The 23,253-nt window shown below is 47.0% G+C and overlaps 1 protein-coding gene across 17 annotated transcripts in view; it reads right to left on the bottom strand.

Annotated features, from left to right (window-relative positions):
* The window catches only part of FBRSL1 (fibrosin like 1), a 551,682-nt gene extending 540,489 nt beyond the window's left edge, over positions 1–11,193 (bottom strand). For 16 of the 17 annotated variants that reach the window (XM_087754457.1, XM_087754465.1, XM_087754450.1 and 13 more), the window contains exon 1: positions 10,884–11,192. In XM_087754457.1, the coding sequence (XP_087610583.1) occupies positions 10,884–11,177 (294 nt within the window). In that variant the 5' untranslated portion in view covers positions 11,178–11,192. Of the gene's footprint in view, positions 1–10,883 lie in introns of all 17 variants that reach the window. The other variant, XM_087754449.1, reaches the window with a different exon arrangement.
* Between the last annotated feature and the right edge of the window lie 12,060 nt (positions 11,194–23,253).

The following is a 23,253-nucleotide window of genomic DNA, read 5'->3' as shown; positions in this document are numbered from 1 at the left end:
TTTGGGTTTTAAAAAAAGACCATCGTCAGAATTCTTGGGAACCTATCAAGAAAACAAACTACATATAGTTGTTTATCTGAGGTATCACCTGGGAGTTTACAGAAGTTTACATAGGCCCCCCTTAGAGCAGTTCATAACCTCTGCTTTGGAAATGGCATGTCCTACACCTGCCAAAGCGCAAGCTCATCTTCTGAGGCAATCGGGTTTGATGTCAACACGAGGCTCTAGACAACCTCCTATTCAACAGCTGCTAAGAAGACCACCTTTTCTTGCATAAAGGCTAAAACTTGCACAGATGACTTCATAACGAGCACGGGAACCTTCTTCTGATCGAGCCCTGCAAGCACTTTTGCCTAAATGCAGACAAAATTTTAATTTCTAAGTCAGATGCCCTATGTGACATAGTGTCAGCCAACGACGTGGAAGAAAAGTCACGAGCTATACGAAATCAAGTTACAGACCATGTGCAGCCCAGAGGCTCTCATTTGTTTCATTAACCCTCTTCCCGATACAAACAGCATCGGAAACATCAGTGCCTGTATCAAAGTCGTCTTAAAATGGTTCTCTCCACACAAGTTACGTTGACCCTGCAGATGCAGCCATCTCCATTAGCAATGGAAAGGATCCGAGAAAGTAGCTCAATTCCAAACTCCCATCCAGTATCTGCAGGGCCAGCCTGCAAACAAAAACCCCCACCCTCTCCCCCTCACCGCCAGGCACATACCTGGGGAGGGCTGCCCGGAGAGCACTAATAGGGCTTGAACAGGGTTATCAGTTTGTTTGATGTAATCACCAAAATTACCATGTGCACATTATAATGAACATACAGACATCTGCGGAGTTTGATGGATGAGCTGATAGCAGGCGAGTTATAGAATTCATCTGGTTGGAAAACCATTGTCATTTTCAGCTAAAAATCACATTAGCAAACTCGTATCACAACTTGGTACTATTTAACTTCAAACTAGAATACCAGAGTAAATGGTATTCTTTTTTCCTGGAGAGATCTTGCAAAATATTCAGTCACTCGACACTAACAGCAGCATGGCAGGTTTTTTTTTTTTCTTCTTTTTTTCTTTTTTAAAATGCACCAAATGCTTTAGTTAAGTCTGAGAAAAAAGGAAGGAGGTTTTTGCCTATCTTGCAACAAAACCTCTCTTGAGATAAGGGTCTGTTCTGCATCAGGAGAGTTTCCTAGTAAACGCATGAACGAGTGCTTCTATGAGAAGCAAGATTATAAATCCAGAGCATCAGTAAGGGCTGATGAAGCCTAGGAAAACTTAAGAAGCCCTAAGTCAAGGCCTGTATTTTAACTCTAAGAGGAGATAGAGAACTAAAGCTTGGGAAAATCTCATACCAAATTTACACTTGCAGCGGCACCCAGAGCCTAACATGCTCAGCGAGGCACCGCACTGGTCAGTACAACCCACGTCCAAGACACTTATCACACATGAACCTGAGGCGGGGCAGAGGAGAAGCATTTCACCAGCAGTTCACAAAGGAAGATCTCCACTTTGGCTGCAAGCTACTGAAGCGACAAACAAGGCCAGAAGACACCGATGCACACGCTTGCTCCCAGTTATGACACTCAGCATGCCGCCGCAAGCCGCGTTGCAGCGCGCCATGCTTGCACCCACACAAAACCCATCCCTGGGAGCATCTGACCATGGAGAAGCACGTCCCCACCCCGTAACACAGCAAAACGGGGAATACTGCCATGGCTCCCAAGCACTGATAGCATGAGCAGCTCTATCATCCGAGGCTCTCCCATCACCTCCTGCACAAACACAGCATGCATTTCAAACTACACATAACAGACAAGAGATGGTCCCCTCGGGTCGGAGGGGCGACACCGGCTTCCCCGAGCGGCCAGTCCAGCCTCCCATCGGGTACCCAAGCAATGGCACCAGCGACCGAGGTGACGCAGGCGGCGATGAAAGGACTTGCCCGGAGCTCAGAGAGGAAACTTGTGGTGGCGTCAGAAAGAAAACCCCGTTATCTCGACTTCCGGACCCCTCTGCTAACCGCCAGACCACAAAACACTTTTATTGTAGGATAACATTACAACAAATAGCTATTTTCTGTTAGCAGAAAACCCACTTTGCAGTTTTACTTTTAGAAATCCATTTTTACTCCAACTCCATAGGATTGCAAGCCAGCCCTGTGACGCGGCATAAACAATTTCTCCCTCCTTTGCATGCCCCAGTTTCATTAAGTAATCCCCATAAAAGCAATTACTGAGCTTTGGACTGAAAAATAACTAGGGAAAAAAAAAAAAAAAGAGAGACAGCAAATTCTGTGTATCTTCATTTGCATACGGATTCCCTCCCTCCCCCTTTCTAAGGTTTTTGCCATGAGGTCTTTTATGTCTCTTTCAATAATCATATAATTATATGATTCCTAAAGTACACGCTGGCAACACTTCAGGGGATTTTAGTCATTACAGGTGACAAGACTTTTCTCTCATGTCTAATGCTCGCTAGGATTTCCTTCCGCTCCATTCACAGATAAGATGAAGAACTGAGTGACACCCAGAACCCTCTCCCAGACAGATTTTGGGGGCATCAGCCCTCTTCCTTCTCCATTATGGATACAGGGAAGCGGGCAGAACTGAACTGCAATGAACCTCAACCGGAATGAAGCATTTTTTCAATTAAGCGGCCCATCATTTTTCCCAGGCACCACGTCCAAGTATTTTAATGGCTTTCACATTTTTTCTTTAATTTTACAATCTGAAAGAAATGCCAAGGTTCCATCAAGGACCAAGAACGCTGTAATTCCATTTCTTCCAATGGTTGCAAGTTATTAACAAGCTGTCAAAACACCATAATTATTTTATATCAAGTTTGACTGATGCCATAAACATCTCTTAGCTGCATACTATCCTGAGTCTCGCTCCCCCTGAGTGCAAGTATGCGCTCAGGCTAAGTGGAATAAAGAGGCTGCAGATACTCTTTGACAGCAGCGCAAGAGACATTTATGAGCCACCAAAAAAATCAACAGCAATAATACAAAAAATTTACTAGCTGATGCACTTCATGTCATTGTAAGGTTTGAGACATTCCTTCCCTTAAAATTCTTTGGGGTTTTAGCTCCTCTGTACAAATAAGAGCTACCAGGAAAGAAACTACAGCCTCACTAACTCACAGGAGGGGTTAAAGAAGTGACCTTGGTGTCCGTCAGCACGCCACAGCCCGCTGAATAGCCAGAAGCCCTAAATTATCATTTGTTTCCCAACTTGGGCTGCACGCTTCCTCCTAACCTAAGCATCTCCTCACTAAGTACAGGCTAGATCAGGGACATGCTAGCATCAGAGTAAATCAATCTATATTTAAAATTGGGAAAAAAAAAAAACCACCAAACAGTCAGTCATATTTTTACAGAGCTAGAAAGAACATCTGTTGGAGAGGAAGATAATGTGATGATATCCAACTGCAAACACTATAAACTTCACGTTTAGACTACAGGTACAAGTGCACCATATATACATATATATATTTTTTTTTCCCCTCTGAATGCCTCTCTATTGCAATCTGTTTAGAAGAGAGCAAGGCAAGCTTTGGACAGAGGAGAGGAGCCCAAGCGCAGCTCTCCTGCCCTGCTGACAGTGCCCAGCACTCCCCAAAATAGAACATTTGACTTCAAATTGCCACGTCTGTGTGGCACAACTATACATAGCCAGTACAAGATTAAAAAAGCTTTGCTCTGAGCACAAAGGGAGAGACAGGAATGGTGCCATAAGCCCATGTTTTGCAGCCAGCAGTGCAGGGAAATCATTTTGATCCCTTCAATCCCCTTATCCATGCCAACCACTGACCTTGCAGACGCAACTTTTGTTCAAGTTTAGTCCCTTTTTGGCTGGAAGCAAGACAGAGCTACAAAGGAAACGCTCTCCATTCATCTTGGATCATGCAAGCACTATGTACATAGCTGCCCCTGCGCTCCTTTTCACCAGGTATTTCTGTACGCCGGATCCAGTCACTCAGTGCAAAACAATTAAGCTAGGGGAAAAAAAAAAAAAACAACATGCATCTATTCACCTGTCATTAGGGCTCGACACATCTGCTGGCCTGGCTGGGCACAGGGTGGGAGAGCCCTGCAGCCGGTGCAGTTCGTACCTGCCCAGCTTTCACAATCCCTCGCACCAGAGGAACTGGACTGACAACCAAATGCAGGTCGTGTTTTGCCTCGGTGGCTCGGGAGCTCTTTAACCCTCTCCTCCATTTCAGACATTTTGGATTAATAACAAAGACTGATTCTCCTTTCAGCACCTGAACAGTATTCTTAATAGTTCATTAGTTTTGGAAAAGAGACTATTTTTCAAGGAGATGGAACGGGACTGGTAAAATAGTGCTCCAACTCTCTTCTCTATGCGAGGAGCACAGCTGGAGCGGTCACAGCTCCCGTTGTGCTGAACACAGCTGAGCCAGAAGATATTTAAACAGCAAGAGGCACTTCACCTACATAAAACTCTTTTATACCTTTACCGTGATAAACTGGAGGCATTAAAGTGCAGTGAATTGGAAATTGTTCTCACTTACAGCTGGATGTTCACATACAACTGATACCAAGATGCATGTCCTCCATACTGTATTTCAAATCTTTAGTTTTAAAAAAAATATTGCATCAAGCAGGACACTTTCAGTTTTGCTGATAGTGTTCGCTCTCAAGTACTTGCTGCAGCACCGCAGACCAACTACACGATGCTCCCCACGACTTGTGACACCGGGACGAAGACCAGCCGCCACAGAAGCTGAAGCAATGCCCACCTCCGGGCAGCACCTTCCCCAGCCGAGGCGCACGCGTGGTTTAGGATCCATACGCACGCAAGGCCCACCGGGTCTAGTTAAGCCCGATGCAGGGGGAGCAGCCTGCAGTGGCTGTGCCTGGAGAATTCAACACCTCACACCAAGAAACAGAAAGCAGAACAGGAGGATACCAAGAGGAAAAAAAAACACACCCAAACCCCTTTATATCAGTGTAACTGTCTCCAGCCCGGGTATTGTATCTCTGTACCTATATGAATTTTTAAAGAGGTACAGTTGTGCGATACATCAGCCCTTCTGCAGAGCAAGCAGGCATCTATCACAGTAACAAAGTGAAATACGCCAGGCCGATCTTATCCTGCCGGGCTCTCTTGTTCACTGTTATTTTCCCGGAAAGTAACATTGTGATAGTCAGTCTGGTTCTGTGAAATAATCGAGATAAATGGTTAAAAGTGCATCTCGTTAGCATACTGAGAGGACAGTAAAGTTTTCAGTACTTACTAGACAAGAAGTCAAATGCACTACTGCAAGCAAACAGTAATTTGGATCCTGTATCATCAATTATTTGGACGAAGTGGAACACTAATTTTACTACATCCCTTTTATCAAAAAAGTCTTATCTTTGCAATACCAAGTACCTTGTATTTCTTACATATGATATATTCAAATTTTTTTAATTAATTATAATTTATCTTCTGAATTTCTCTGTGGTGGTTGGTCCACTTGACATTTCAGCAAGCTTCATCTCATGTTTTAGCCCAGGTTTCAGACTGCTGAGGAAAGGCTGAGCAGTTATGCTACAGGAAACTATTTTGGAAAAACTGGTAAGCTATTAAGAGGTCTTTCAAAAAACCCAAACAGACAGGGTCAACTGCAGCTTGAACTAAAAACGGGACCTCAGGTAGGGAGGAGGGCGACCCCTGAACTCGCCTGGGATTTTCACAGCCAAGGCTCAGGTAAGGAAGCCGCTTCCTTCCTCCGATGCCATCGCGGCCGTGTTAAAAGCACTGACGGTGCCCCGAGCGAGGCTGCAGGCATCGTCCCGGCCGGCGGCTGCCCGGGCCACGCACGCAGTCGCTCCCCTTGCGCAGCTCGCTCTCCCGTGCGCAATACGCCCCTCGATCCCAGCAGGTTTTACCGATGAGGTGAAGAACTCCAGCTCCGGCAAAAGAGCTGGATCCTTCCTCATCACTGCCTGCCACTCGACCGCGGTTTGCAGGGAGCCTAGCTCCCCTCGGTTCCTGGCCCGACTGAGCAGATACTTCAGGCTTTCCAGAGCTCGCCCCTCTGTTTTAGCTCTGCATTAACCACCTCTTATTCCTTAACAACAACAAAAATGCCTTAAGTACCAGCTTCAGACAAGATGCAAAAAAGCAACAGCTAAAAGAACAAATCAATGGAGACCAACAAGCCTTCGGAAAAACCAAAAGGCATTTAGAGCACCATCCAGAAAATCATTAGTTTTGCTGAGGTTAAAAGCACTTTTTTTAAGGAATAACCGGCCATCAGAAACGCTAAGTTGATACACCATCACTTGACAATTAAGTAGAAGGGATAAACACTTAAAAATCTAGAAACTTGTTTTAAAACTAAGACTAACTATGGAAAAAACGAAGCTGCAAAGTACATATACAGAGATGTGATGATAAATGAGAAGTTACATAGCTAGGTCAGTGGAACTAGCACAAAACCTTTGGAACAGGAAGCTGCAGTTAAATACACTGGTTTTCTTATCAATGAGAGATCAGAGCAACAGTAACAGCACAGTGTACAACACACATGTGAAAACAGCCTTATCAAGATAAAAGCTGAAGAACTTATGGATTCTGTCCCGAAGTCTACTATCACCATTACGCTTTCTATACTCTGCTACACTCAAGTGCAAACAGCAGAGAAGGGACTGAGATTTAGCACCGCCAGACCTCTGGATACAAACAAAAGTAAGAGCGGGCAAAGCGTTAATCTCCTTAGGGTCTGCGACCAGACGCAGCTGGGTCCCAGCTCGGCTGGTAAGGGCAGCATCGCCACTTCGGCACAACGCGCACAACGTCAAGGTCTGCCTCTTTCCAGCTTGGGGATCTACTCCTGCACAATGCGTCGCTCCACGCACATTTGCGAGCGGATTCTCCGCAAGGTTCTATAAATAGGTTAAACATTCTTAAAAACCCCATATGCGCACACGCACACCAGGAAAGTTAAAATTTCCACACAGCGTTCCAAAGCTTTGCTGGAATCTGTAAAAATGATAAACAGCAGCCAAAAAGAAAACACAACCCCTTGTCTTTACAACTACTTTGGGAGAACAATTGCTCTCAAAGATCGCATTCATTAACATTCTGATGAAGTTCCCTTTTAGCGCTGTTTTTCATACTTGAAAGGAACAGCTATGATCAGAGAGAGCCCTCAACTACCGACTCACTCATTTAGATTCTCTCGCTCTGATTCACCAATCACCTTCAAGAATAATTAGCAGCTTCGTCTGAACGTAATGAATATACACACATGCTCACATACATACCATTCATTTCAGAAGGCGGCGAGAAATCCCCCGTTTCTCAGCCCGCCAGCTTTTCTGACCCCCAGCACGGGAACCATCTCCTGGGCAGCACCGTCATCGGACGGCTTTCCAGTAGCCGCCCGTCTCGCTGACCACCTCAAGCCAGCAGGTCAGGGCAAGCTACGTTTCCAGGTTGTTAACTCCAAAGTCATGTTCGGTGGCTGGGTATTAAAAAACCAAAACACCACTACACACGCATCAGCTTCATGTAACCCAAGTTGGAGCCGGATTTATACAAGAAGCTTCAGGGGAAGGAAGGCAAAGGGGAAGTTTTAACTTCTTAGGTACAGAAAGAGGCTGCTGCTGGTTTGTCTGTAGGCTTGTCTTTTTTCCTTAATTTAAAATATATATATAATCAACTCTGCCTACGTGAAAGACAGTAGGATAGGGGATCCGTAAGTCAAGTCACAAGTAAGTATCAAGGAAGCAAGATGCAGTATTTTCAGATGACAACTGCCAAAGGAAACATTGCCACAGAAGTCAAAATCCAGAATGCTTAAAATTCACACCAAAGAGCTAAAGGAGAGATCATAAAGCCGTCCCTCAGTATCAGCCTGAACTGCTCATACCCCCAGGTCAACATGAAGGAAGAATACATATATTTATTCTATAAAGCACTCTATTTACAGGAACAGTGGTGGTGAGAATTTTCTTCAGTGAGGAAGGGGAATTCACAATATTTTGAGATAAAAAGAAAAAACAAACAAAAACCCGTCTTACCTCCCCCAAACGTTTCTACCATTAAGTTCTGCCTAACCATTGAGAAATTTAATTTCCAGGGGGAAGCCCAAAGCTTAGCTAGCCTATTAAACGTAATCACAGCCCACTGTAACATCAAGTGACAAACCAACCTCGAAGAAGCACACAAGAAAGGATCACAACGAACTACCACATCTGCAACAAAAGCTCCTTTTAGGATTAGAAATTAAACAAAACAGACTTTCTTAGCTCGGTATTGTTTCTAAGCTGCATACTGACTTTCATTCTTTCTCCTCCCTCATGAACATGGAAGGTTTCAATTATTATTTTCAAAATATCATCACAGCAGATTTTAAGTACTCTTAAAAAACAAATACGCCCTGAAAGGCAAACCTCCTCCAAAGCAGAAGAAAACCACCTGTTGCAGTGCAGTTCACTGGAGAACACAGCTCCACGCCACGCAAAATGACCTTGCCGTTTCAGCCGTTTACGTGGGCATATGTCGCTTTAAAGTAGTTTTGCCTTAATAATCCCCTTCCCTTGCTGCTGCATCAAATCTCCCAGACATCACCCGTGGTCGAAGGCAGCACCGCATGGAAAAATCCACACAACACAGAGTATTTTTTCCTTTTTAGTGTTACTGGGATTTACGAAATGGACACGATCATTAGGGCTCTCCGAGAACCTCGAACGCAACGTACCTCCTAGTCCAGCACCTGAAAGGAACAGGCGGATTCTGCTCACGCTGTTCCCTCCGAGGTGCCAACCACCATCCGAGATGCTGAGGTGCACACATTCTTTCGCGTGCTGGTAAATACAGTAGGAAGCAATTAATTTCAGGCGGTACTGAAGTGTCTTGCAAAAGTCTGAAAGGGGACAGTTTTGTAAAGACCTGTATACAATTTTTTAAAAAAAAAAAAAAAAAAAAAAAGAAAAACCAGAAGTGCTTCCACAGACAGATGTACTTTGGGGTGGCAGAAGTTTAAGGTCACCTTCTATCCTCCTGCACCCTATTATCAAGGTTATGGTTTGGTTGATTTGATAACAAGGCTTATCCCATTTGAAAAGCCCAGAGTTTTACCCGTCAGCCCCGGAGGGACTGCACTATCATTTGAATTCTATTTCCTGATAATGTGCTCATCATGGTAGAAAATTTCTGCAGGAAGATGAATTTTATTTTCTTCACTGACAGCTCAGTAGAGACTCAGGGGTTTAATTGGACCTATCTGCTGATGCATATTTGACTAAGAGCATGCCCAAGAAAAAAAAAAAAAAAAAAAGAAGATACAGACAGGTCTATGGTTTGTTTTAGAGGCACACGAAATCGGATCGCTCGCTCGTTATCAGTTCTGCATAGACAAAGTAGTCGGCTTTCCTGTTAGGACAGCATCCCACAAACGATGCCACGAAAGGCCAAAGAATAGCCATCGCCAAGCCAACACAAATCCTTTTCCTGCTCCGGTACCCGCACACCTAGCGCTGCTCAGAGACTGCTGGGCTAAACCTCCCTCCTGAGCAGAAGCCCAGGCTCCCCAAGCAAAGGTTTCGTCGCCCTGACGCCAGGGTAGATGGCCAAGGCCACCACTGACGCCTCCGTGGGAGCGCAGGGACCATCGCCGGGACTTTGAGAAGTTGCTTCTATGAGCAAAAAACCTCCCGATAGCCACGATGCCACCAGAGCCCCGAGGCCCGCGTGGCAGGAGGGGTGGGCTGGGGAGAAGCGAAGCCCACCAACAAAATGGGATCTCGAAGTCTGAGCCAACGACGTTAGAGATCCCAGGGCAAATCTGAGATTATTCATTAGCCTGCACAGAACCCTTTGCCACCGCGAGGCGGGTTAATAGATACACAAGTGACAGGAAGCCTGAAGTGGGCAGAGCACCCAAAACTTGCCCACGTTTTGACCACGGTGTGCCAAAGAAAGCAGGCGAAGGCACCAGGATTGCTCATATTTACTGGGAATTCACGTTATTACGCCCCTCAAGCGACTCGTTAGGTGCTTTCTCTCGACAACTCACTTCTTCCCCTCGCACACAAACAAAACAAAAATCAAAAGCCAAAGTCTTACTTTGTCAATGCCCCTCTGAAAATATTAAATTTCCTGCTCTGCTTAACTTAGCTCAGACAAGGCAGGCGGTATTTGCTCAGCAAATATTGTTTGTAATAAGTTAGACAAGCAATATTTTTTGCCAGCCTATTAACACCAGAAAAATATGTACAGTCAACAAGAGATGAAGAATTTGTTCAATTACTTCAAAAATGGGAATTACAACCAAGGGATTATTATCCATTTAAACATCTCTTTTCCACAAAATGTCAAACACTAGCCATTTGCTAACAATCTCCGGAGACAGATAAAGTAACATTTTGGCAATGCAAACACAAACTCCACGAGCCGGGGGGGGGGGGAAGGAAGGAGGGTGGGGGGCGGGCGGGGGAAGCTCCACCATTCACAACAATACCGGACCATCCCAACACGCCAGGAATATTCTGCAGCCCTCCGCCAGCCAATTACAACCCCAAACAAACATTTGACTTGCCCTAAGTGATAGTTAACACCAGCCGGAGCCGGAGGGGGAGGAGGGGGGGGGGGGGGGCTGGGGAAGGGGTGCAGCAAGTTGCCAGCGGGGCTGCGAGCACCGGGGCCGGCTCGCCACCCTCCCGACCGCAGCGCCGAGCTCCCTCCGGGCTGACACCAGGATTAATGCACATTAATTGCTATTTGCAAAATTCAGCAGCCTGAAAGCGCCGCGCTTCCTTTTTCAATTTTTTTTTTTTTTTCTCCTTTTTCCGTCCATTTCCCCACCCCCCGCTCCGCCGGCGGGCAGAGCCCCCCCCCCCCCGGCCCCCTCCGCTCTTACCTCCAGGGCTTCCAGGGTGTTGAAGCTGGCTATGGCGAAGCCATCGATCAGGTCCTCTTCCTGGGAGCTGGACTCGCGGCGGCGGCGGCGCGGGGGCCGGGCGGCGCGGGCGGCGGGCGGCGGGCCCCGCGGGGCGGTGCAGTTCTGGCCGCCGTTCTCCTTGCCGGGGCTCGGCTCCTTCTCCGAGCCCGAGGAGGGGCTCTGGTTCCGCGGGTCGCGGGCCGCCGCCTCCCGCCGCCGCACGCGGTCCCGCTGCGACCTCGACCTCCGGCTCTGCCGGATTTTCCCATCCATTGCCGAAGAAGCAGCAAATCAAAAAAATTAAAAAATAATAATAATAATAAAAATAATTAAAAAAAAAAAAAAAAGGAGAAGGCCGGGCGCGGGGGTGGGGGCGGGGGGGGCGCGGGGGGAGAGAAAAGTCGCCCCCCTCCAACTCACCGCTTCCCCTCTCCAAACCCCGGAGCCCTTAAAAAAATAATAATAATAATTAAAAAACAAATCAACAACAACAACAAAAATCCTGCTGTTCAGACCCTCGGATCCAGGGCGATGATAATCCACAGAGCAAGGCTGGGTGGCGGTGGCGGTGGGGCGAGCGGCACACACACACAAAAAATATTAAATCCACGGAATGACCTTGACAAATTTCCACCCCCCGCCCCCCCCACCCCCCAAAAAAAGCAGCGACGGGAAGAGGAGGGGAGGAAAAAAAAAAGAGAGGAGGGGGGGGGGATCTATCTGGATCAGGACGAGGACACCTCGGATTCACTCGGCGCGGAAGAGAGAGGCAGATCCAGGAGGCTCGACCCAGCTCGGGATAATCCAGGCGCGGCGCCCCCTCCCCGGGGCCGGCGCCGCTCCGGGGCCCCGCTCCGGCCGCCGCGCACCGCGGCGGGGGGGGCCGCCGCCGCCGCCGCGCTCGCCGCCCAACTTTCTTGCCGCGGAGCGAGCGAGACAATCCCTGGGCAGCCCCCGCCGCCGCCCGCCGCCGCCCGCCGCCGCCGCCGCCGCCGCCGACCCCTCCTCGCCGGGCGCCGCCGGCGGCTCGCAGCCCCCGCCGGCGCGGCGCGGCGCCCCCGCCGCCGCCGCCCGCTGCCGGATGGCGCTCGCCCGCCCGCCCCAGCCCGGCCGCCCGCGGCGCGGCGCAGCCCCGGCCCCCAGAAGCCGCTCAGTCGGCGCTGCCCGGATGCCGCCCCATTCTCCCCGAGCTGGGACGCGGCGCTAGCACCGCCCGGCCGGCCGCGCATGAGCAGGGCTGCCAGCTGCGCGTCATTCCCCGGCGCAGGCCCGGCCGTGCCCCCGGCCCCCCCCCTTCCTCCTCCTCCTCCTCCTCCTCCTCCTCCTTCCCGCCCCGCCGCCGCCTCGCCTCGCCTCAGCGGCGAGCGGAGGGGCCGCCGCGGCCCGCCCTCGCCCCCGTCGCCGGGAAAAGTTTCCCCCCCCCCCGGCCCGGCTCCCGCGCCTCCTCCCCGCCGCGGCCCGGGGCGCCCCTGCCCCGCTCTCGCCTCACGGGGCTGGCTGAGCCCGCGGAAATGGCGGGGGGGGGGCACCGCCGGCAGAGGCGCGAGGGGGGCTGGCCGGGGGCGAGCGGGGGCCAAGGGACCACCTGGGGATGAGCGGTGGGACTAGGGACGGGCTGCGGGATGGGTTGGGGGTCAAAGGATGAGGGAGGGACGACCTGAGGGCTAAAGGACGAGCTGAGGGACAGGCTGAGGGGTGTCGGGCATTGAGGACAACCCGAGGGACGCCGCGGGAGGAGCTGAGGGAGAAGCCAGGGAACTATCTGCGGGTCAAGGGACAAGTCAGGGGACAAGCTGGTGATGAGGGTGCAGAGGGGCCGGGTAGCCAGAGCTGTAGGTGGGACACGGACACAAGGGAGCCGAGGGTGAAGGCCAGGGCCATGGAGGTGGAGGCAGGAGGCCCTTCCTGTTCGTTACCCCCTGCTCCCCATCGATCCATCTCGCTGAGGTTTCATTCGGGCTCTGCAACGCAGGAGGAGGCTGCCGTTCCTCTCTTGCTTTCCTGCTGTTTCAGGCCGTCTCCTCTCTTCAGCATCGCCTTGGTCAGGGCTTGGTCCCTGGGCACTTCCCTGAGAGGGGACCAGCTTGGTGGCCCACCGAGCAGCTGTGTGTGCCCCAGGGCCAGCGCCGAGGGAGGTGTGCCTGGATCAGGGCCCCAGCGCAGAGCACCGGCTCTCCCGGGTATCGCAATGGTAGCAGGACTTAATCCTCCTGTTATCATCTTTTATTGCACAGAGTCAGATATTACCGCACGTTACCATCGCTCCTGGGTACTCCCTTCCTTGTGCGTGGCTGGCTTTGCTCCATTTGACTGACTTGGCTCCATTCCTTACATGTTTGGCTGCTTTCGCCTTCCCCGGGGGGTAGCCTCCAGTTCTGGATGTGAGAGAAGTTAAAAGGAAGTTGTGAAATAAAACCTAAAGAAGTCCACCGAGCTTCATAAATGAGCAGGGGGAAAACATCCATGAAGGAGATCCGGTGTTAGCAGGAGCCGTGGAAGTAAGGGAAGCCAAAAGAGTCTCCTGCCACCTGCTCCCACTTGCGCTCCCGTTCAGTCATCGCCAGGGGTGGCGGTGGCCTCCTCAGGCCGGTGCCCCCAGCAGCGGCGGGCTGGCAGCTGGCTGTCTAACGCACCCCTCCAAAGGTTTTGACGTGGGGACTGCAATGCCTGCCTTCCCTCGGTTTTCTCGTATTCCTGATCTAATAATGGAGCGGTTGAAAATTAGCCTCCTTCCACCTGGCCCCAACGGGCACTTTCAGAAGGGTTTTTGTTGTCTGACAACAGCTTTCCCCTACCTTTCTTAAAAAAGAGCTAAAATAAACATCACCCTTTTAAAATGGAGCATAGAAACGTCATTTAAATTTAAGCAATTTAAAACCAAAGGTAGAAATCCCATGTGTAGTACAAAGCCTCTTAATGCAAGTAGTCATCCATGCATTGCATGCCTCAGTCACACTTGTATCGGTGTCATTTGTGTCCTAATAAAATCCTATAATCTTTTGCCTGCCAATTAAACGAGGAAGATAGCTAAGTCTAGCCGCTTCCTTGGGTAATTACAGGCTAGTGGGGAGTCAGACAGTTACCTGCCGTGGGTTTTGCTGCACTGTGGCTTTCCAATGGGCTGGTTTCTCTCCTGTTTCTTGAAGGGACAGTACTATCATTTTTTAGATGTACGGTATTTTAAAGCTATAACCGAGATCCACGGGATGGTTGTTAATGAAAGATCTGGGGTTTAGATACACCCAGTTAAACAATGGATTGAGCTTAACAACTGTATTTGCTTTACCAATATTTTAAGAATCACTTTCTAGAAAAGAGCATTTACTCCGAGTTCAATAAGCTGTTTTTACATTTGTGAGCCTGTCCTTTAATTTACAAGGTAATTTTTATGTTGCTTATAAGTACATCATAAGGGTAAGCCGTTAAAAAAAGATAAACTGGGGAATTTATAACAGTTTTTCTTGGTAGCAGTCATTTCAGACCCGTTGTGTTTTAGGTCCTCCATGATTAATATGCATTTCTAGTTCTCTTTTTTTCATTCACTTCCAAATTTGCTGACCAACAAGGACGGTGGAAATTGCCTGTAAAGTTCCTTTCTTTATTTGCTGTCAGCAGGGTCATCAAGATTCTCATCCCGCTTACGCGTTTATGTACAGGAGTTTGATGTCACTGTGAACGTAAACCAAAGGTGCCTTCTGCGGAAAGTTGTGAACACAATTTTTTTTCAATTAACTCCACAAATTAAGCAGCACCATGATTCTCCGTAGTCATCCTCAGTTTTGTATATATGTATATTTTTGTTGAAAGATGCAGCAGAAGGGTCATCCAAAGGAATTAACAAAATCAAACAGTCCACATGTGAAAGGATGCCTCTCTTTGAAACAGCATCTCTGAATCAATCGTGCCTTTCCTTCCACCAAGGCAATTTCACATTTTCAATAGAAGGCAGACCTACAGTGATTTTTTTTTTTTTCCCCCAGCATCAAATGGCTTTCCACACAATGATATTCATCATGTTATAACTCTAGGTGAATGATAATGGATCAGAGGGAATGAAAACAGATGGATGTTAAAACAGACAATTCCCTGCCACAAACCTGGGAGCCCTCCACTGCTGCCTAGTCCGTTCATTCAGTTCATAATTGTATTAGACATTGCAACAATAGAAAGGCCTTCTTCATTAATCCTGAATTTACTGAAAAGAAGCTTTGCAGACTGTAGCTCTTTCGGTGCTTAGACAACACCAGGCAAAATTTACCACAGGCTTAAATGGATAAAACTCAGCTAGATAGAAACTAGCACAGAAAATTCCAACAGAAGTAAGAGCGATGGGCCAGGGAGCCAAGGAAGGGGGATAACCTAGCAGCAGCACTGCGGGCGGACAGGAGACACTCGAGTACCTCTGCAACAGAGCTGCAGCTCACATGATAGCAAGGAAATGTATAGAAAAGCTTTCCTCTTGCTGGAGCGCAGGCATAGCTGAGCTTACCAATATCGCACTTGTGTTTGAGCTGATTTTCCCTTTTCAGCGACTAGCCTGCAGCTAGCCACACAAGCCAGTGGCTGCCAGCCCCTGCCACGTGCTGGGCACAACCTTTTTGTAACCCTGGTCTGCATCAGGTGACTGGAGCTAAGCAATACAGATCAAGTCTCTTACCAGCTGTCCTGTGAGTCAGACCTTGATTACAATATTGACATTAACATTTTAATCACATGCATGCTGCTGCAGATTTTAACGACCAACTTGCTATGCCTTTGCTTTCTGAGGATCAGAAATTAGACCCTTTTTCGTAGCTTGAGCGAGTACAGCAGCTACCATAGCAGTAAACATGGCATTGCTCTCGCCCCTGGACATTAACCTTGGTGGCACTGAACACCTCACTGGAACGGGGACTTTGTTCTCAATTACTCTATTCCTGTGTCTGGGGCAGGACTGGAAGCTATGAAAAGAGGAGAAAGGCGTCGCTTTTGTATTCTCTGTAGCCTGAGGCGATGCGAAAATCTACCCAGTCCCCGTCTAACTATCATTTTTGGATTCCCAGGGACTTTAATCAGAGCAGAGTAATCCAGAGACTTTTCCTTCATCCTGTGGAGCTGGAAGCAGGACTGCTGTTTTACTTTCCCTGCCTTGTGCCGTCAGAGCAAGGTGAAGAAACTTCAGTGCAAATGAGAATCAGGCCCCAAATCCGTGTTGTTCCTCTCCCCCCAAACGTGCTCCACAATCTGTTGCAAACAGTGCAAGCTGAATCTGTGAGGCCTTGCTCTGTTAAAGACTGTCATGTCCGAGGTGGAAGGACAACCGAAAGGTCAGAATAAATAAACTGAATACAAAATTGCTTAGGGCAATAAAAAGAGACCACAAGCTTTCATTGCATTTCTGACATGCATCAGAACATACTTCAAGATGATAAATAAGCTGGTTTTTACATCTCTGGGCTTAGCTGTTTTCTGTTGTTTCTCCCCCTGCTACCCCAATACTCTGCTAAAGCGATCAGGCCTTAACGGCTTCCACAAACATGGGCTGCCTTTATCACTTGTTTCATCATGGTCATTTGCACTGAAAATACATAATCACTGTCAGAGTACAAAGAATCATTACGAATAATTAGTTACTTCCAATATGGCAAGTCAGTCTCATAAATCTTGAATATTTGGCTTTGGTTTTGGAAAGAGAATCCTTAATGGCTACACTTGTGAGACTCTGTTAATTGATATAAAATTGTGTTCAAAATTACATTTGTTTTAACAGATCTAAATCACCCCAATAAATCAGCTTCAACCTATCTGCTTTAAGGGTTCAAGCACGCTTCTTTTTTTGCCTTTGGGGAAAAGCGTGCACTTGCAATCAATGCATAGATGGCTGCATCTGACCCTCGCCTCGTTTACTAACCGTGTCCATCTGCTGACATCAGGGTGATGCTGCTGGCCTCGGAAAGCAGAAAGGAGGGGGCAGGGTACAGCCCCTGCCCTGCTGGGGCGGTGCTGGGGTGCTCGGCCTTCTGCTAGGCAGGTCCGCGGGGAGCGCGGCGCTGGTTGGGGCTCTCGTCGGTCTCGGCTCGCAGCCCCAGCTACGGTGCGGCCAGTGTGTAAGAGAGGATTTGTCTGCCTCTGTTCCGAGTGGGCAAAAGAGAGGGGAGGGAATTTTAATTGGAGAAAGAAAGAGGTCAAGTCTATCTGTAATAGTCAGATATTGATGTTTTTATGGGTAATAGTAGCATGAATGGTAGTTCTTATGATGCTCTTCTTTTTTCTTCAGAAGAAGCGTCTTTTTCATCTGGTATCATGGGTGAGAGAAGGGGACAGTTAATAACAGTAGCTAAGTTTTATTTGACTGTATATACTCTGTTTAGCTCTTGTTTTGGGAAAGGAAGCTGCTGTCTTTATTTTAAACTGGGGAAATGGAGATACAGAGAGAGAAACCCAGTGTTCCTCTCCCGTAACTTCTTCACTAGGCTGTCTTGCTCAGCAGTGCAACGGTGAGCACAAGCGCTTCCTGAGATCCTGTGGGGTAAAAATCTGTTGGAAGAATTCCCCATTTGCATCCTGTCTGCTGTTACTCTCTCTTATCTTAAATCTCTCCCTAATTTTTTTTTTTCTTCTCCAGAGATTCTTTCTTGCCTACTTCATCTCAGTAAAACTTTCCCCACCCTTCTCTCCTACCTGAGTTGTTGCCTGTACTTTTGCCTGCCTGATCTCCCTCAGGTTCTGGCTGTCGAACTCGTTCCATGTGGGCAGGCTCCGACTCCTGCCTGCAGCCTTACCAAGTTTGCTGCTCTCTGCCCGGGGATTGCAGAGGCCTGGGTCAGGTTTCAGGAGGCTGTGAGCCTTGCAGGGTACGCGCTGCCTCTTGCTTCATGTGTGTAAAGTCTGAAAACTGCCGCGTCTGTTGTCAGGCCCTGCAGCATAATGATCGGTAGCTAATATTATGTCTTGCTTGACTAGGTATGCCAAAGCTCTGTTGGGCTCAGTGATCTATTTAATGATTCTTTTACTTGCTTTTAGAACGTTGCCAGCGTATGGTCACCACCTTCAGTGCTCAACGTGTCGTGCGGTACACTGTATTTAGGGGTGAATAAAAGCGAAAATCTTCTCAATCAGCTTTATTAGGTGCAGCCATTGCAACTGTTGGTAATTTTCCTTGGATAGAAGTTGCTTCTGTTTCCAAGTGCATTGTAGGTTGGGCTTATTTTACTCTTAAGTTTGTTAAAGTAATGCAGTTTAATTTTATATTCGCAGTGTATATTACCAATCAGCTAATACCTGAAAGAAAAAACTTCTCTAAAAAAAAAAAGACAAAAAACCACCCACCCTGGGAAACCTGAAAATCAAGGCTGTAAATGTGTTTCTCTGCTCTAAGCCTGGAAACTGGGGTGAAAGCTAGAAAAAACTAACTCGGAGAAGATAGATCTGGCAATCCACAACTTGCAGAGCTCTCCTAATAAAGGCTGGCAGGGCATGCAAATGTAACTTAACACGTGGTCGGCTACTTATGATAAACAGGTGCTAAAACATTTCTGCAGTATTTCCTCCATTGATATTTTGTCTCTTTAGAGGAACCATCGGGAAGATGTGTCATCTTAATTACAGTATCTGGGAGCAAGGAGTTCACTAGTATCTATCTACCTTGCTAATAAAGGCTTCTCTGCACTGGGGTTTTTAGCTCTCTGCCTACCAGCAGCAGGCTAAACACAAATGTAGACTGGCAAAATCACAATGATACATAATTTATACTGGGTCAAGTTACCCTTCGCGGAAAGTAGGTGAGCTGGACAAGTGTTAAACAGGGCTTCACCCTCGCTGTTGTCGAAGCCTCTAAGGGGGAATTTGTTCCCAGAATGGACAAGGCTTAACAAATTACTGCACGGTTTTATGTCCTGATGTCTTTGGGTGGTCAGACCAACTCTGCACAAGGTAAATCAGAAGAGGATTCAAAGATTTTTAGGAGAATATAATAGTTAAAATGTTGGCTTGACTGCCTGGAATCATTTTGCAAAGAGAGAGGTAGAACTGCAAGCTAAATAAAAGGAAAATAGGAAAGATTGAAATGGATCACTTGATGTTAGAGCGAGTGTGTAATACGGACTGAATTATTCTTAACACAGAGGGCTATTTTTTGCATCTGCCTCTTACGATTGCTAATCTTTTGTTGTTCTTCACCTGATTCACTGATTTAATTTTGCTTCTGCAAAGGAAGCAAGGAGCCCCAATTTACGAGGGGACTGTGAGGGCCTTTGGAAGGCTGTGTATTGAATTTCAGAAAGCATTTTACAAGAAGGTAGCCCGCCACGATCTTGTGCTATAGGACTTCCTTTGGAAGCATATATTTCTCCCTCATAAGTCTTTTGAACAGTTTTATACCACACATGTTTCAAGAGAATTAAATCAATAACAATCTGTACCTTTCTAACCTGAAATGCAAGCTCTGCACGGCAGGAGATCAAGCTATGCAATTAACTGTTGTCCTTTCAAAGGAATTCTGACAGATATTTATAGTTTACTGTATTCCATTTTCCTGCCATTGGAATATAACAGTACAACTGAATGCAGCTGACTGGAACTATGAAATAATTATAGCAATAACTATTTCCTTCTCTACTGGGGAAATCTTGTAATGTGCTGAATGTGGGAACTGCTGATGTTCTTACCCCTCAGAATTCAGTCCTTACCTTTGGTTTATCATGCATCCCTAGGTAAGTCACCCAAGAGAGGTTTTTTGTTTTCCATTACCTGCAGCTTTTTCTAATGTCATGTTCTAAATCTCACATTCAACTTGACGTTGAATGAATCAGCGCTGTACAAATAAATACACTTTAATAAGCTTTCTAAATTTGGGCACGGTCAGTGTATGAAGTAGAAAGACTTCTCTGTCGTAAAATAAGTCATATCTTTGTGGGGGAGTTTGGAACAGTCTATTAAGAGGAAACTATGCAATATTACCCAAAGTGAATAGATTGGCATTTGACTGCTAGGCACTTTGCAAATTTCAATATAAAGGCACTTATTTTATACCCTGAGCTGTCACTGTAACTTATGTGCTCATGCTGGTGACTTAGTATCATAATGACAGGCCATTGTTACTCAGCTAATTAATTTTAAGCAATCTTTCCTAACAGTATGCTTGAGAATTACATTCATTTGCTGCAAACTTATGAGACATTGATGCGTCAGGAAAATAGTAATGCTGAATCTTTGAGCCGCCTCTCTTGCTAGCTCAGTACGAGTCTCTTACCAGAGGATCTTTGCTGTGTCGGGCACTTGAGATCTGAAGCCTGATTTGCCTCTTACCCATTGTAATATCCCCAGCTACTTTGCTCTGTGGCTGTAAACCAGCAGAGGAACACCGTCGGTTCCAACCACCCATTAGTTCTGCTACTCGACCATTTTCCATCAAGAGGGCTGAAGTTCTGCAGATGGCTGACCAGGACCTAGGACATTGCAATCTAGGATCAGATACAGCCGGTGCTTGAGTGAGGCGCTTTTGGGAGCAGTGTGGTAGGGGGTTGTGGGTTGTTTAAGAAAAAAGAAAAAAAGTCCAGTAAGGCCAGAGTAGGCTAAGTAGAAGTGGAAATGTCTCTTCAAATCAAAGAAAATCTTGGAATTATTTTCCTAACAATGTTCACCAAAAGAGGTAGAAAAGAAGAAATGTCCAGATGCTCTCCACCTTTACCCACGTGGACTGGGCACGAAGTCAAATCCTTCCTCCAACAAGAAAAGAGGGAGAATGGGGAAGAGAAACTAATCTCACTTCGTTCTCACAGGTGGCACAGGCTCCTTGTGGCTGTTGAGTAATATTGTATTGTGAGGCCTCCTCAGAAAGTGATGGTACTGAGTCATTCCTAGGTAACAGTTTTGTTTTGGAGTCCCCCCAACTCGTACTAAGACTGGGTGGATAAGTAGTGGTACCGTAACAGGAGGAAAAATCCAACAACCAGCTTCTCCCAAGTTTACGTTTCCTGGGAGTGTTATCAGAAATGTCAAGTCCGCTAGAAGGAAAGAAGTTAAGGAAATGGAGGATGCCTTCTCAATTAGCCAGATCTGGAAACTCCCCATCATTAGTTTTTTTCCATATGAGGCTGTTGTCTGGAATGCAGTGCTCTGACGGCTAGACCCACTGGTCTGGTAAAGCACCAGTCTGCAACCCAACCTGTGTGGCTCAGCTTCTGGAAGTTTGCTTCTGTGCACGAAGAGAGGGAGATTTGGGCTTTCTGCAGAGTGAGCTGGTGTGTGCACGGGGATCAATACTACAGCTGAGAACTCTCCTCCTGAGAGGCCTGCAGCAAACAGTACATTATTTATGTGCTCTTCTCACGTTTCCCTGTGTGTTATGTAAATACTAATCAAGGTGAAATTGGACTCAGCCACGTCTAATTTTGACTCCAGTTTATTTTGGCAATATCCAAGCAGGGGTCAGTTGCTAAATGGTCTTCTAGAGGGACCCTGAGGTTTTCTAAGACTTTGCGTGGGTTTAAGGCAGAGCCTCTGCATAGGCTCATAACTGACTGTTGGAATCCCAGGAGCCGGAGCTCTGTTGTTCCCAAGCCTCGCACTCTCCTTTGCTTACAGCAGGAACAGGAAAATATCAAGTCCTATCCAGCCATTGCCCTTTGACCGCAGCTGATATTACTCATTCAGATAAGCGGCAGCATGTTTTATTCCATTTAGTCAACAGTTTGTTAGCTGCTTGTGTCCTCTCCACGTATCCTTGAGTTTTTCTCCCTGTGCTTATGCCTCTTCCAGTGTGTTTTCATTCCAGTTCATCTGGGAGCAGGGGTTTTCTTTGGGAATACTTCATGGTTTTTAATTTGTTTTGTGGATCCAGGAGTCTAGTTTGGGTTGTTTGTATTTACTTGCTTATAACATCAGTAGATTTTTTTCACCTTATTGTAATGCTGGAAAAATCCTATGCCTTACTGACAGCTTTGCTAATCAAAGTCTGTTGTTCTGACGTGGTAAAAGCTGGTGCACTGCAAGGCTTCCTTAATGTGCATGGGTGTGCCTGCCAAGCAGGGCGGCTATTAGTTCTGTGCATGATGATGGTTTCTGTGATGAGCATGACTTTCTCTATTGGGAAATGAACTGTGAACACCTACTCATTTTTCATAGGCCAAATTACAGTGATCTTTCAGCTCTGTGAATTGCCTACACCTCAAAAAGAAAGTCCCTAGGACCCTTTAGAGCAATGCTAATGAAATAGCTGGGGCTGAGCAGCTATTCTGTAAGCAGGAACCACCTCTATGAATTTAGCCATTTGCTTTCTGCCTGGCAGACTCCTGATGCACTTGATCACTTGATGTACTTCTTCACCCCCCCCCCCTTTTTTTTTTTTTACACTTGGGATTGAGGTAGCTTTTGGGTGCTTGTTGCTCAAGCTTCCTTAGCTGTGATTAAACCAAAGGAAGAGGATTTGAAGTCAGTGAAACTTTGCTTAGAGTTCTGTGTCTCTCTGAAAAGCAACAGCTCAGACAAAAACAAATTAAAGAAGGCATCACTTCTTTTTTGGGGGGAAGGGGAAAAGCATTACCTGTAGCATTGCTGCTAAAAAAGATAGGACAGATGCAGACCTTGGAAACAAAGGAGCCTGACTCTAAGAATTTAGTCCTAACATTGGACTTCAGATGCTTCCACACTTGTGTCTTTGGATGATCGTTACATTTTGTTTGTGCTTTCTAACCTAAGAGTTCCCCAGTGGTACTTACCAGCTCAAAGACTTGTGCCTGAGAATTTTTTTCTTTCCTCCTCCTGTAGTTCTGGGGTTGTTCCTGACTTGGTCTAGCAGAAAAAAAGATGCTTAGCAGAGCTTTTGAGTCTCAAAATAGCAGGACAAGGCCAGTAATAAACTTGTAATGGAGCAGTGCCCAGCAGATGGAGAGGACGGGGCCCTTGATGAAATGGGAGCTGTGGGATCTGTCTCATCAAGCAACTGTCACAGCTGTCTTTCTCCTCTAGGATGACCGGAGAGAATTCATGCCAGTGCGTTAACTTCTCCCGGTGAATCAGGTGTGTGTCTGTATACGGAGATGACTTCAGTCTGTCTCTGATTTCCCCGATGTTATGTCACAGCATGTGTGTATACACAGCTGTTTTCTGTTGTCTTCCGAAAAATAAACTCCCTTTTTCCTCAATGAAGAGCTTTTTATGTTCTGAGATTTGGACACTGTGGTCAAAATAATGACAGGTTTTGCTTAAAGCCAAGCTTTCCAATGCAGTAGGACAGAAAGAATACTATCAGACAGTCAATTTGAGCTTCGGAGCTATGCAGGTACTTAGGAGTGTAATCCATCAGGTACTCTGATCTACAAGCCTGGCTGAAATCCTGCAGCCATCAGCATGACATTACTCCCAGCCACAT

The sequence above is a fragment of the Nipponia nippon genome, unplaced genomic scaffold (genome assembly GCF_047370975.1).
Source record: "Nipponia nippon isolate SJK-2023a ecotype South Korea unplaced genomic scaffold, ASM4737097v1 scaffold_18, whole genome shotgun sequence".
Taxonomy (NCBI): Eukaryota; Metazoa; Chordata; class Aves; order Pelecaniformes; family Threskiornithidae; genus Nipponia; species Nipponia nippon.
This window is presented reverse-complemented; position numbering and strand designations above follow the sequence as displayed.